At 33.0% G+C, this 13,247-nt stretch overlaps 1 protein-coding gene across 1 annotated transcript; it reads right to left on the bottom strand.

The window, feature by feature from the left end:
* Positions 1-7,187: 7,187 nt before the first annotated feature.
* LOC115444715 (stress-induced-phosphoprotein 1) lies at positions 7,188-13,215 on the bottom strand. The gene is made up of 7 exons (XM_030170597.2): positions 12,963-13,215; positions 12,434-12,883; positions 10,019-10,478; positions 9,437-9,637; positions 8,980-9,176; positions 7,972-8,097; positions 7,188-7,857 (listed from the first exon to the last, which is right to left on the bottom strand). The coding sequence occupies exons 1-7, from the start codon at positions 12,969-12,971 to the stop codon at positions 7,678-7,680; spliced, it is 1,623 nt and encodes a 540-aa protein (XP_030026457.2). The 5' UTR covers positions 12,972-13,215; the 3' UTR covers positions 7,188-7,677.
* Positions 13,216-13,247: the final 32 nt, after the last annotated feature.

Below are 13,247 nucleotides of genomic sequence, written 5' to 3' on the forward strand. Positions count from 1 at the left end.
CATAACAGAGTTGGTTAAAGAAAGATGTAACTAAAGCTGTATATTTACGGAAAGGAAAATACTGGTAACATGACATAATACGCGTTAAAGGACAAATAACAACCCCGTTTATGAGCTGTTGCGGCTGAACATTTAACGGCAAGAGCAGAATTCCAGCAGAATGTCGTCAGTTAGTAGATTTCACAATTTTACTTAACAATTTATTTAATTCATTGAACGGGTGTAGCGATTTTTATTTATTGTAAACTAGCTTTTGCCCGCGGCTCCGCCCGCGTGATATAGTTTTTCGTTTAAATCTCTCAAAAGTTATAAAGTTCCCCCCCTTTTTGCTACAGTTTTCATTACTGCTCCGCTCCTTTTGATCATAGCGTGATGATATATAACCTATAGTCACAACGTAGTAGTAGTGATACACAACCTTGAAAATTCCTCTAGAGAATTTTCCAGGTTTGTAGGTTTCCTCACGATGTTTTCCTTCACCGTTGAAGCAAGCGATAATTCACAAAGAATATACACATAATATTTTTAGAGAAGTCAGAGGTGTGTGCCTTTGGATTTGAACCTGCGGACATTCGTCTTGGCAGTCCGTTCCACAATCAACTAGGCCAACGCCGCTTTTTTTTTTGTTCACGTATTGTTTATTATTATTTATACAGATATTTTTTTATCTTTCACGTTCATATTTAAATGGTAAAAGGTGCTGCCCTTGCTGTCCCATCTTAAAAATAGAATATGTATCTACAAAAATGATTAGCAGTCTCATAAGATTGATTTCTTGTGACTACAGTGTTTACGGTCCCTTACTAAAAGATCCTTTAAAATTACCATAAGGGCAAACGACTTTGATTTGAGTTTAAAATAGATAAATTATCAAGTCCAAGTGTGATTCTTTTTACTGATGTATCCTTCATGGACAACAGCTTCATCGTAAAATTAACATTTCAAAATGTTAAAGTGCCTTAAGGCGATACCTCAAGGTCCATTTTCATACATTTTGTTTCACCTTTAATCTGGGTAACTAAACAAGTATTGGCAAGTAAAGAATTTAAATTCACGTCTAGTTAGTGATTAGTTCTCGCAGTTGAAAGAAAAACGTAAAAATAATTAATAATCATGGATATTTCGGCCTTTAAAATTTAATATGACGACATTTTAAAGGCAGAAATATCCATGATTATTAATTATTTTTACGTTTTTCTTTCAACTGCGAGAACTAATCACTAACTAGACGTGAATTTAAATTCTTTACTTGCCAATACTTGTTTAGTTACCCAGATTAAAGGTGAAACAAAATGTATGAAAATGGACCTTGAGGTATCGCCTTAAACAAAAATACCATTTCTTAATTTTTCTACTCTGAGTACGATTATGTATTTTTCATATTTTTTGAATACTTAATTTCAAAATAAAAAAAAAAATAAAAAACAGAGAAATTATTGATGACGTCACACATACAGTTGAATAAAGTTGTTCCTTGGTCCACCTTTTCTTTTTTATTAAAAAAACTAAGACATCGTCATTTATCAATGTCAAAAGATAATATTATGCCGGCGCCACAGATAACAAAAATATTTGAACTCATGTGTGGCACGGGAATTTTCGTATTTGTGCAAAGTTTGTTTAAATGTTTACGTATTATCTTGTCATTCGGTATTGGTTTTACGACCACACATCAAGCGTTCAAAGTTATAGAGTTGCTTGAATGAGAACTGGTTATATATGGAAACCTAAAAGTAAAATGCCATAAAAAATTTAATTTGGTCAGTGTCTGTAATAGAATACAAATACGCAAATACCCGTGCCAAACATGAGTTCAAACAAGTGTTCTAATATTTGTCTGTGTGTGGCACCGGCAAAGACGTTTTACAAATAGACGCGTCATAGACTAACAAAATTGCACATAAAACGGCGCACTCATAGAGTAAGTAATATACTACGTAAGAAGAGGCGGCACTTAGTACATTGAATTTGAGCTCACGCACACATACGTGAGCCCAGTAGAGTTATATTTTGTACCAATATTACGCAGAAAATATGACACGCAAGGCTGCCAACTTACTATAAATCTGCTCGTTCCTAGGGACGTTCCTTATTTAATCGATATTATCGATAATTTTGTATCAACAGCTTTATATCGATAAAAATTGCTGACCATAAATCTTACACTGGTATAAATTATGATTGAATTTAGAATATTAAAAATAAAACGTCCACAATTTTTAATAATTCCCTTTATTTAATTAGAAAATACACAATATTATCACGTGAATTTCTTATGTATAAATTGTATAATGTTTAGGTCTCCTACTTAGAAATTCATAACACTCCAGTTTTCCGTTATTTATTTCCAATTTTATATGGAAATTGTCAAATTCAATACCTTACAGATATGATCTTTTTCCGTCCAATCAACAATTACTATGATACAATTATTGCAAGGGCAAATTCATAGATTTCGCACGTGCCTTTTTGATTAGGTTACTAAGCATAGAATTGAAACTCGATAATATAGAGTATTCTCTTCAACGACTACCTGAGTTTGTAAATTTGAATTAAACATACATCACTTTTATGTAATGTTTTAAATCATAATATAAATTTTCTGTTACCGGTGTGGATCAAGTGGATACTTAGCCATAAATATGTTTGACTTTGGGTACTTTTGTATGCCACAAACCTCACATTTTTATACACATTAATTCTTTTCCCCATTCTCGCACACAAAATAAATAAACTACACAAATGTAAACAGAATTAGAGTCAATATCTCGGAATAATAAGAATCACTATCTCGTAACACACACTACACAAATTCCTTCAAGAAGAAATATACACGAAACGGAAAAGCTGGCTCAACTCAACATATTCGACATAAAACTTAACTTATTATTGAACATAATCGCAATTATACAATTTTTTTGCAAATAAACTTCAACAATGACAAATCTACCGTCAATAATGGCGGCAAATTATCAACTATCATGGTAGCCAACATACTTTAATTTTTTTTTGGATTATTATGTTGGTACAAGATGTTACGATGAGACGTCCTTTTGTCAACCAAAACTAAACTCTATGTAACGGCATTAAGATATATAATCATTCATCAGTACATAAAATGTTCTAAGTGTCCACCCCCTGGGCGCACTATTCACTATAGCATCATGACTGTACATATAATTACAAATTGGCTCGATGAAGTCTTTTAGTTATACAGGTGTCAAATTAACGAAGGACCAGCTATACCAGGTTGATAGAGGATTAATTTATTATACAAAATATATACCTTCTGTGTCGCCTAATAATATTGCATCGTTCAGAAAATATTCAATCGTTCCTGCGTCGACCTGCTTGCTTTAGTTGATGTTTTGTTAATGTTACAACTGGTACCTACATTTCTGCAGCAATTCGCATTACTTCCTTTATATTTTATGTAACAATTATCATTTTGTATACGACTTATTTATGATTTCGTTGTTTGATCATAATGCTCATTTTGTGTTTATTGTATGTTGTAATTTAACCACCACGTAACCCATAATTAATAGTTAAGTGATGGCAATTTAAAGATAATATGTACACAAGTGCGAAATTATTTTGCTTTTATCGCGTTAATTGTTCGAATCTCTCCTTTTTTTTAGTACATACTCTATTTAGATCATATACCCACTGTTATGGTATATATCTAATATGTATTGGCAATTTGTATCGCATTCGCATTTCGCTGTTGATTACTACCCGGTTTCATAGACCTGTTTTAAATCAGTTCTTATTATAATTATTTAATCTTTCTTATTTAACAAATTGTTAAATTAATCTGTTTGATATCTACATAAAATATTTTTTATATTATTATCATTAGTAAAACAACCTTCGCATGACGAAGAAAGTATATTTTAATGAATGCTAATCTTTATAGTTCCTTTTTCTATGGATAAGTATAATGATCATTGTAAACTTGATGTTAATTTCTTTTCCAGTGAACATTTTCAATTTTTAAAAGTAGCGTGACTTATTTGTGAAATAATTTTGTTTGGCTTAGAATAAGTTTGTTCTTGTTAATATTAGTTTCACTTGTTTGTGTAGAAAGATAATGCTAGAATCCGAATTGCCTTTTGATGAAGACAAAGATAAATAATATGGCTAGCTAGTATGTTTCAGAGTTAATTGCTGTTCTAGATTTGTAAATTTTTATGTATTTCTATATTGAATCGTATATTATTAGGCAATTTTTATAAAAAATTATAAATTCTCTTTTATTTGAACATTGATACTTGATATTTATTTGATGATACATTAAAATGATTATCGAAATACAAAAGAATTCATATATTTTTATAAAGTTAAATCAATTGTGATAAAAATATAGTTTGACAATTGAGAATGTTTTAGCATATTATAAATATCAATGTTAATTATTATTCGTCACAGTATGTATTTTTAGACATAAAATAATTTTAAGTATATTTTATTATTTAGTATTTCGGAATTTTACAGTGTATTACAGTTTATTTTAAAGTAGTATCGTTTATTTTTCCATTGAATATAATTAATAACTAAGATCAAATTATCAGCGCTTACATAGCTTAATAGAGGTGTAATACTTTGTAAATCTAATATGGAATGTGAATATCATTAGTACTTACTATAAGCATTTTGTACACAAAATGTTATAGCAAAAAAATAAAATAAAAATAATATTTTCAATATGATGTTTGTCTGATTAACGATCTTATTCTTAGATCTTATTACTATCGAATTATTATGTATTAATAATGATAAAAGTACACTGTAAATAAGATGTCAGAAATATTATACTACGACGGCATAGCAAATACAGATCTGCTTCTAAGTATTTTAATACTTGGATTGCCGTCTTCTGCACTTTTAAAACCGTTTGCAAAATAATAAAACACAATAAACCTGAATCGTGAAACGCAACGAAAATCGCGAACGCCCTCTACCTCACAAGTATGAAGCAGCCGTAATGTCGATTGGCACAAAAACCCAACGAGTAGGCTCTCTATTTCCATATATATTATAATTCTCTTTGCAATGAAATGTCAACTGTGATTCGTGAGTGGAATATTAGCTTATCGTAAAATATCGATATTTTTTATTTAATATATCGATATTTTTAATTATATTAAATTATTTCAAATTATTGATTGAAATATAGAAGTATTGAAATAGATATTTTTTCCATGTTAAACCGAACAAACTGATAAAATATAATTTATATAATCTTGTAAGAATATCTAGAAAAGTGAAACCAGTAAAATCAGGCTTGATAATCGCTACTTCGCCCCACTCCTTTTAGAAAATATTTGATACATAGTACAATCTTGGTTTCAGAGAAGGAGATTACTAGCTTTTGTACATCTCATAGTAGTTACTTAACAACAAAAATCTGCAACGGAACTAGCAACAATTTTAAATAACATTCATAGAAATTTCAAATAATTACTCAAGAAAACTTATATTTACTAAGGCAAGAGATACATTATTCGTTTAATTTCTCTAAAAAAATCTAAATACTGAAATATTATCTTGTTGCTTTATTTTACATCATGATCAATTATCTTTATTTTAGAGATTTAATTTACATTTTTACATATATATTAAAAAACATGCATATAAAAGTATAAAAAAATTAAACACAGAAACGACAATTGGAACAATATTTGTAGAGTCCACATCCCACATGTCGGTAACCTCGTGTGCCAAGTCTAAATATTTAGACATTTTATCTTTTTCGGCCTTAACAAGGTTAACGTCATGCGGAATGGTGACGTCAACATGTATTACCCGGCGTAACAATCGATCTATTATCACATCATTATTATTACGTACTTGATATTTTACAGTAAAAAATATCCGTTTATTAGTAATTATTTGATTTGAGAGTATATTGATATAATCTGGGCTAAATATAGTAGTGTTTAGTATTACCTTTTAAATCGTAGCGATAGTATTTCAAGATTTTTAATTTTATTTGATTTGATTTTTATTTATGATACTTATCATAAACATAGTTGATGTATGTATCGATACTTTTGGTATTACCTGTTGGAAATCCCTAGAGAAGTGTGCTGTCAACTGTCAACTCTGATGGTTTTGACATTGACAGAAAAATGTTACCGTGTTTTTAAAACGTCTTCCAATTTCTTGATGCTGTAATGGTGTCACTACACTGCATATTCGTCAAAATGTTTACACGTTTTCGCCAAAGCAATAACGACTTTGTGTACATAACATATAAAGCTGATATTGGTCTAGCAAAACCCCCAAATGTTTTCACAAATATTCAAGTGTAGGTAGTTCCGTATAATGTTATTTTTTTGTGTACAGAACTAATATAAAACAAAATTTAATAAAGGCCTGTTCAACAATTTTCAATTAGATTTATTTAGTTATCATCTACAGGGGCCTTATTCTCTATCCCGCACGTTATTTTGACAGTGTGTAACAAGCACGTAACATAACGCATCATGTTTAGGACTATAGAAATTAGGCTTACAGAATACCATTCCACGCACATTTCTCGAAGATAACATGACACGGCCGCATTACGCGTTTACACTATCATACAGAATAAGGGCCCAGTTGACGTAGATAATGCTCATTTTAATCATGTGTTTTTGATCGGCTAACACATTTAATGTGAGGCGTGACATTCCCTTAAAAGCTGTGAAACGGGATGTTTCTTGTGCCATTTCTTTATTCACCGCTCAATAGTCACAGGCAAAATTAGACCTCTCAAAATTTTACCGTGAGTTCCTGCTATGATAATGGCAAAATCATCTCTTGTTAACGATGTAGGCACAATGTAACAAAATAAAAATTTATACATTCTAAATGATACCCAAAGATTATAATCTTTGGGTATCATTTAGAATGTATAAATTTTTATTTTTGGTATTATATTTTGGTATACCAAAATTCACAGTTACAGTATACAATTTCAGAGGTATGCAAATCCATGTGGGTAGGTAAGAACGGTTGCTTTGTCTGTTTTTTCCACCAAGCAGGGCTAGAGCACTGAATTATCCTTCATCTGCTATTACCTCAGAATATTAAATTTTAGCATGTGTAGAGAAAACAAGGAACATGAACAGGTCATAATGGAATTTCTGTAACGAAAATTAACTAGATGGTGATACAAAGGGGCTAAATAAAACATGTTATTGCCTACACATATTTCTTTAATGAATTAATTACAAAAAATGCTAATTATTTAATTCCATCATTTAGGCGTATCCAAAATATCCAATTGCAAATAGCAAGATCCATTTGTATAAGGGGCATAAATGTTTCTAGCAATTCATGTTACCGAGAAAGCACACGTTGGAATGGTTCAAAAAGCCTACAAGCAACACCTTTGAACACCCGAATAAAATCACAGTAAAACAGTATTATTGTAATACTCAATATAATATGAAAAAAAAAATATTTAGTAGGCGTATTGTGAAACAAATTAAGAACGTCTCCATATCATGGTGGCGGCCGTGACGACCGAATTTTATACCCTCAGATCGGCAGTTCATTAATATTAAAATTTTAAATTCTCCCACCGTTTACAGTGTTACCAGTACACAAAACTGCTACTATAATGGTAATTTATCCGATCGAACGCAATACGTTTGGAGGTGAACCTACGCTAGAAGCATTGGTAAGCTAATGTATGGCGATGAGACCGGACTCCAAGAGTTTTTGAATCTTGGCTGCTATGTCGGGGTTCTTAAGGTGATCCTGCAGCGCGTGCGGGTCTTGTTGCATTTGTTCGAGGATGCAGCGCATGGCGGGGTCGCGGAGAATCGATTGCACCTCAGGGTCAGCCATAGCGCGTTTGCGGACCTAAACAAAGTTTAATTCACAATTACTATATACATATAATAGTTATAAGGTTCTAAACACATTTTTGTTTGTAAATATGTATAGAAGAAAATTATGCCTAAATTTTCGGCTTACCTCTTCAGGGTTGGAGTTAAGCTGTGTGGAGCAGGCGCGGTAACCCTCCAAGGCTTCTGCGTTGCTGGGATCTAGCTCCAGCGCCTTCTGGTATGCCGTGAGAGCTTTAGACGGCTGCTGCATGCCCTATAACAAATGTTATTTTGATTTTTAACAAAAGGAAAAAAGTTATAAGTATTGCTTTAATTGTCACTGACTAAGGAAATTCAGTGTAAAGCTTAACTAAACAATTTTAAATACTATACGTATTTAATATATATATTTTATGCTATCTTGTATTTTGTCTAATTACACAATATACATGAAGTTCACAAATATTATGCAAAATAACTAATGCACTTGTTGACAGGATGTGGCCACTATCTACAATCACTGGATGACTAACTAACTTTAAAAATAATAAAGACAGACACAAGCAGTCTGTTGACACAATTAGGTTTACAAAAGCTGGCATTGTCTAAACATCCTTATCTTTGGATATAAAACTATTTAATTTATGAGATAAAATTCGTGGGACACAAAATTAAAATAAAAAACTTTTGATGTAAAATGAAGTCTTTGGAATTTTTCTACTGTTTTGACAGTATTGCTTTTCCACACCCCACATGCGACATTTAGTACTCAATCTAGCATCATTATGTCAAAATTCAAGATATCAAAGTTCTTACTGATTAACACTTTCCATGGACTTCACCGCATTTAACATTAAATGTTTAAAATGGCAACTATAACATACATACACTCAAGTAGGCAAAAGCGCAACTAGTTCATCCACTTTTTGTTATAATATGTATTCCGTGATATGATAAGGGCCTATGCTATCGTCATATCGCGCACAAATTTCAAACTACATTCTGTTGCTGACCAGAAAAAACTTTTACTTTGCCTAACTCAGGATTCGTATCCATAACCTCCCACTTGGCATTTGTACCACCAAATATAAATATAATTCAACAATGCCACCATGGCAGTCATTAGAATAGCCCAATAAAGAAATATATAATTTACCTGCAAAATTTTTCCCTTCCGTATCCATCCCTTGATGAACTTGGGATCCAACTTGCAGCACTGCTCGCAATCCTTGAGGCCGAGGTCGAACGCGGCCAACTTAGTGTAGCATGCGGCGCGGTTCGAGTATAGCTTGGGGTCGTCCGGGTTGCGTCGGATGGCCGTCGTGTAGTGTTTCACTGCGGTGCTGTAGTCACCTGGGGAGAAAATAATATTACAGCTTTCTTTGCACATCTTTTTATATTATCGATAGCATCTCGGGTTAATTAAAAACCAAATTAAAACTTTTCTTAGCAGTAGTAAACCATACATTCTATATTTACCTACATATTATATCTACAAAAAAAAGTAGATTTTGCTGTCGAAAATTCTGGTAACTAGTTTGATATATATAACTAGTTTCTGTTATTTAAACATTTACAATATTTAGAATAATGATTAAAGCAAATACCCTCACCTTTTTTGAAGAAGTCATTGCCAAGCTCCTTCTCCTGTTCAGCCTTCACTGGATCTATGAACGCCTTTCGTTCCTCCTCTACTATTCGACGCTCCACTTCGCTCAGCAGAGACTTGATCTCTGGCGTGCGGTGCTCAGACATTGATTTCTCATAGTATGTTTTAGCTAGTTTCCATTGCTCCATCTTTTTGTATGCATTACCTATTGTGGGAAATGTTATAAAAAGTTAATAAAATGTGCAAGATTTGTAAGGTTTGGATTAACATAAATAATGGTAAAAAAATCTAGCAACCTATGTAGATTAAAAATAGTAAACACTAAAGAAGAATTTGAAATAAATATGCATGAAGAGTTTCCACAATGCATGTCACCTATGAAACACTTAAACAAACAAAATAGTCTACCGCCCAGCAGTTTTATCATGTATAATGGACTACAAAACTGATTCTCAGCTGAACTCTAAATCTAGACTCCAGGTATTGAATACTTTATAATATAAATCAAATTAAAATGAATATGTTTCTCATATAACAATGGATAATTTCTTGTATAACAACTTAATTATGCTACTGTATCACTTACCAATTCTAGTAAAAGCTTTAGCTATTAACTTGAAATCTGCTCTATTCTCCCTGCCAATATCTATGGCCTTTTCACACTCCTTGATGCATTTCTCATAATCTTTCTGTTCGAAGTACACGGCCGCCATGTTGGTGTAGAATGTGATGTCTGTGGAATCATGCTCTACGGCTTTCTGATAGTGTAAGATGGCATTATCGAAGTCCCGCTTCTTATAACATTCATTCCCGTGATCTTTCTCTATTAAAGCCAATCTGCGGTTTTCTGGGACATCCTGGTACTTCGGTTTGGGGGGTTCTTCTGCCTTCTTTGGTTGTGGCGCTTCGGGTTTCTCATCCGCCGGCGGGTCTACATCCATAGGAGAGAAGTTGAGGCCTAGACCCAGTAACACAGATGTTGTTGGGAACACACGCTTGTCACTTGTTTTTAAGTTATAGCCATCAAATGGGTTCTGAGCAATTTTCTGCAAATAACGTGATTGATTGTTACATGTCATGGAAAATAAAATTACGGTAGCTGATGCATTTCTATACACAAAGTTTTTATAGAAGGTAAGCAAATATTCAAGTGGGTTATATGATGGTAAGTCATAGCTGCATGAATGCCCTTGATGCTAGAGGCATTCAGGGCATAATATCTAAATCATAGGATGTGGTATTAGTTATCTTATCAACCATATTATAAAACCAATTTCACCACAGAATTTGTGTAATGAACTTTATAGACAATAAAGTACAGTCATACAGTTTTTACAATAAAGTGCCAAATGCTAGAAGTAATTCTACACAAATCACAAGTTTGTATTAAATAATGGTCCAGTATTGTATTCTTTATCAATTTCTAACTTAAAACATCTGGGATTCACAACACAGTTCAGAAGACTTCTATGCTCACTGAACTTATCAGGAGTTTATATCTAACTTCTTAAAGAAATATAGTGACATATTTAAAGAACATAAGCTTTAAAACGATTACAATTTTTAAATGCAAGGGACACTATAGAATAGATTGGTAGTAAAAAAGAGCATTTTGGTTGGCGGCAGGGTGGCCATATGCCTGACGGCTGACACTATTGCTGTTCTTATGTGTGGTGGTTTACCATCATGGGAACTTATGCTTATTGCCAAAGGTAATAAGTAAATATAAAATGCATTACTTAATATATTTCAGTTCTCACAAACAAACATTTTCATATTATACACCAAATAACTATGGACCAAAAGCGGCGATAGCTTAGCTGGTTGTGGAACAGACTGCCGAGATGAATGTCTGCAGGTTCAAGTACCCAAAATGGCACACACCTCTGATTTTTCTAAACAAATTATGTACGTATTCTTTGTGAATTATCGCTTGCTTTAATGGTGACGAAAAACATAGTGTGGAAACTTGCATACCTGAGAAGTTCTCTTTAGAAATTTTAAGGGTGTGTGAATTCTACCAATCTGCATTAAGCCAGCGTGGTTCGATTATGGCCTAATCCCTCTCAGTAGTAGAAGAGGCCTGTGCCCAACAGTGGGACAGTATATAATACAGGGCTGATATTATATACTATTGACCATGGCTGTCATTAATACTAATGACTTGCAATTTTTATTTAATGGAAATCAGGGTTTTTTCTGATTTTTCAAAAATTCTTACAAATGAGGGTCAGTTATAGCTTATCCAAATTGAAAATAATTTTTTAGGTTTACATAAATGAAATGAAAATAACTAGTTTTTTAATTTTATCATAGTTTTTATATTATAATGTCTCCCAGTGTGTTGAAGACTTTGTAGTCTAGTCAGAGGGCAGACTGAGGTGTTGGTGGCCGGAGAAGTCACTTACATTATCTACTTACGTTTGGAATTATTTATACAATGAAAAATGCTTTTGACAGTTATATCTATGCAGAACAAGCTCACAAGGTCTTGGTCTCATAGCCAGTCCTCTAGGTTCCGATTTAATTAAAAATGTTATGAGAAAATTATAATACAATCTGTTTTTTCATTTTGATAGTTCAAATAGAATTAAGGAATACCAAATTATGTATCCAGGGAAAATGTGTTTTTCTCAGTGTAAGTCTTGGGTCTTGTTTGGTATTTGTGTCTCATTAGCATTTCTTTATTATTCATTATCACATTAGCATGGTGCACTCTAGGGGAGGCCTATGTTCAGCAGTGGACAGTTGTAGGCTGATGAGATGAGATGAGAGAGCATTTTTTTGTAAGAAGGCATACATGCTATCATTATGTTTTTATACATGTAGCAATATTTCCTATTACACTTTGTAAGATGCTTCCTATTGTTTCCAAAAAGAAATAATGCTGTAACAACTGTGTACTATCTGTAAATTTTTATGCATACTGAAATTATCATTCTGTGTAACTTGGACAATGATGGATATCTTAAGTAACATAGAATGCATACAAAAAACTTACCAATGCCATTTTCACATATTCAGGATCTTTGAGCCACTCCTTTGTCTGTGGATTTTCTTCCAGCTTCTTCAAAGCCTCTGCCTCTGACATAAACCTATCAACGGGCTGCTGTTTCACCTCCTTCAAGCTTTCGGCAAGCTGGTGGTTACTAGGCTCTAATTCTAGACCTTTCTCGTAGGCTGCGATAGCTTCTTCCCGTCTTCCCAGGAACGCCAGGGCGCTGCCCATCCGCGAGTAACCCTTACTCCACGTGGGGTTTATAGCTACTGTCTGCTCGGCGTCTTTTAAAGCTGCCGTATAATTACCGGACTTGGCGTACGCAGCTGACCGATTACTAAACAAAACGTGGTTATTTGGGTCCAAGTTAATCGCGGTCGTGTAGCATTGAATCGCTTCATCATAATTCCCTGACGCTAAAGCAGCGTTTCCCTTTTCCTTCAACTGATTCACCTAAAACATGTTTCAAATTTAAATAACTTACGGACTTTTTTAATTTACACTCAAACGAACCACAGAAATAACCTCTTACCTGTTCCATAATTAATTTAATATAATTTATTTATAATTTATTAAGCACTTATGAATGATGATCACTTATTCACTGCACGAGCTTCTTTCTGTTCGATTCTCCACTGTAAATTACACAGCACGAAATCTAGAAATGACACTTCAAATTCGAGAAAATTCTCGCTACGATAAAGCTATTGTTCCATTCTCAACGCAAAGTATAATTCAACAGCTAGATTATTTTTGACATCATATTATTTTATATCCTTTTCTAGCATATGGCTTTTAGTCGCTTTTTTAGAAGTTC

Source organism: Manduca sexta, chromosome 24 (assembly GCF_014839805.1).
Source record: "Manduca sexta isolate Smith_Timp_Sample1 chromosome 24, JHU_Msex_v1.0, whole genome shotgun sequence".
Lineage (NCBI taxonomy): Eukaryota > Metazoa > Arthropoda > Insecta > Lepidoptera > Sphingidae > Manduca > Manduca sexta.

What these genes read in the sequence shown, in the direction of transcription:
- LOC115444715 (XM_030170597.2), bottom strand. An exon ending in TAAAGCTTTTACTAGAATTG is followed by an intron (nt 9,638 to 10,018) that starts GTAAGTGATACA and finishes TTCCCACAATAG; the next exon opens with GTAATGCATACAAAAAGATG. An exon ending in CAATGACTTCTTCAAAAAAG is followed by an intron (nt 9,177 to 9,436) that starts GTGAGGGTATTT and finishes TTTTCTCCCCAG; the next exon opens with GTGACTACAGCACCGCAGTG.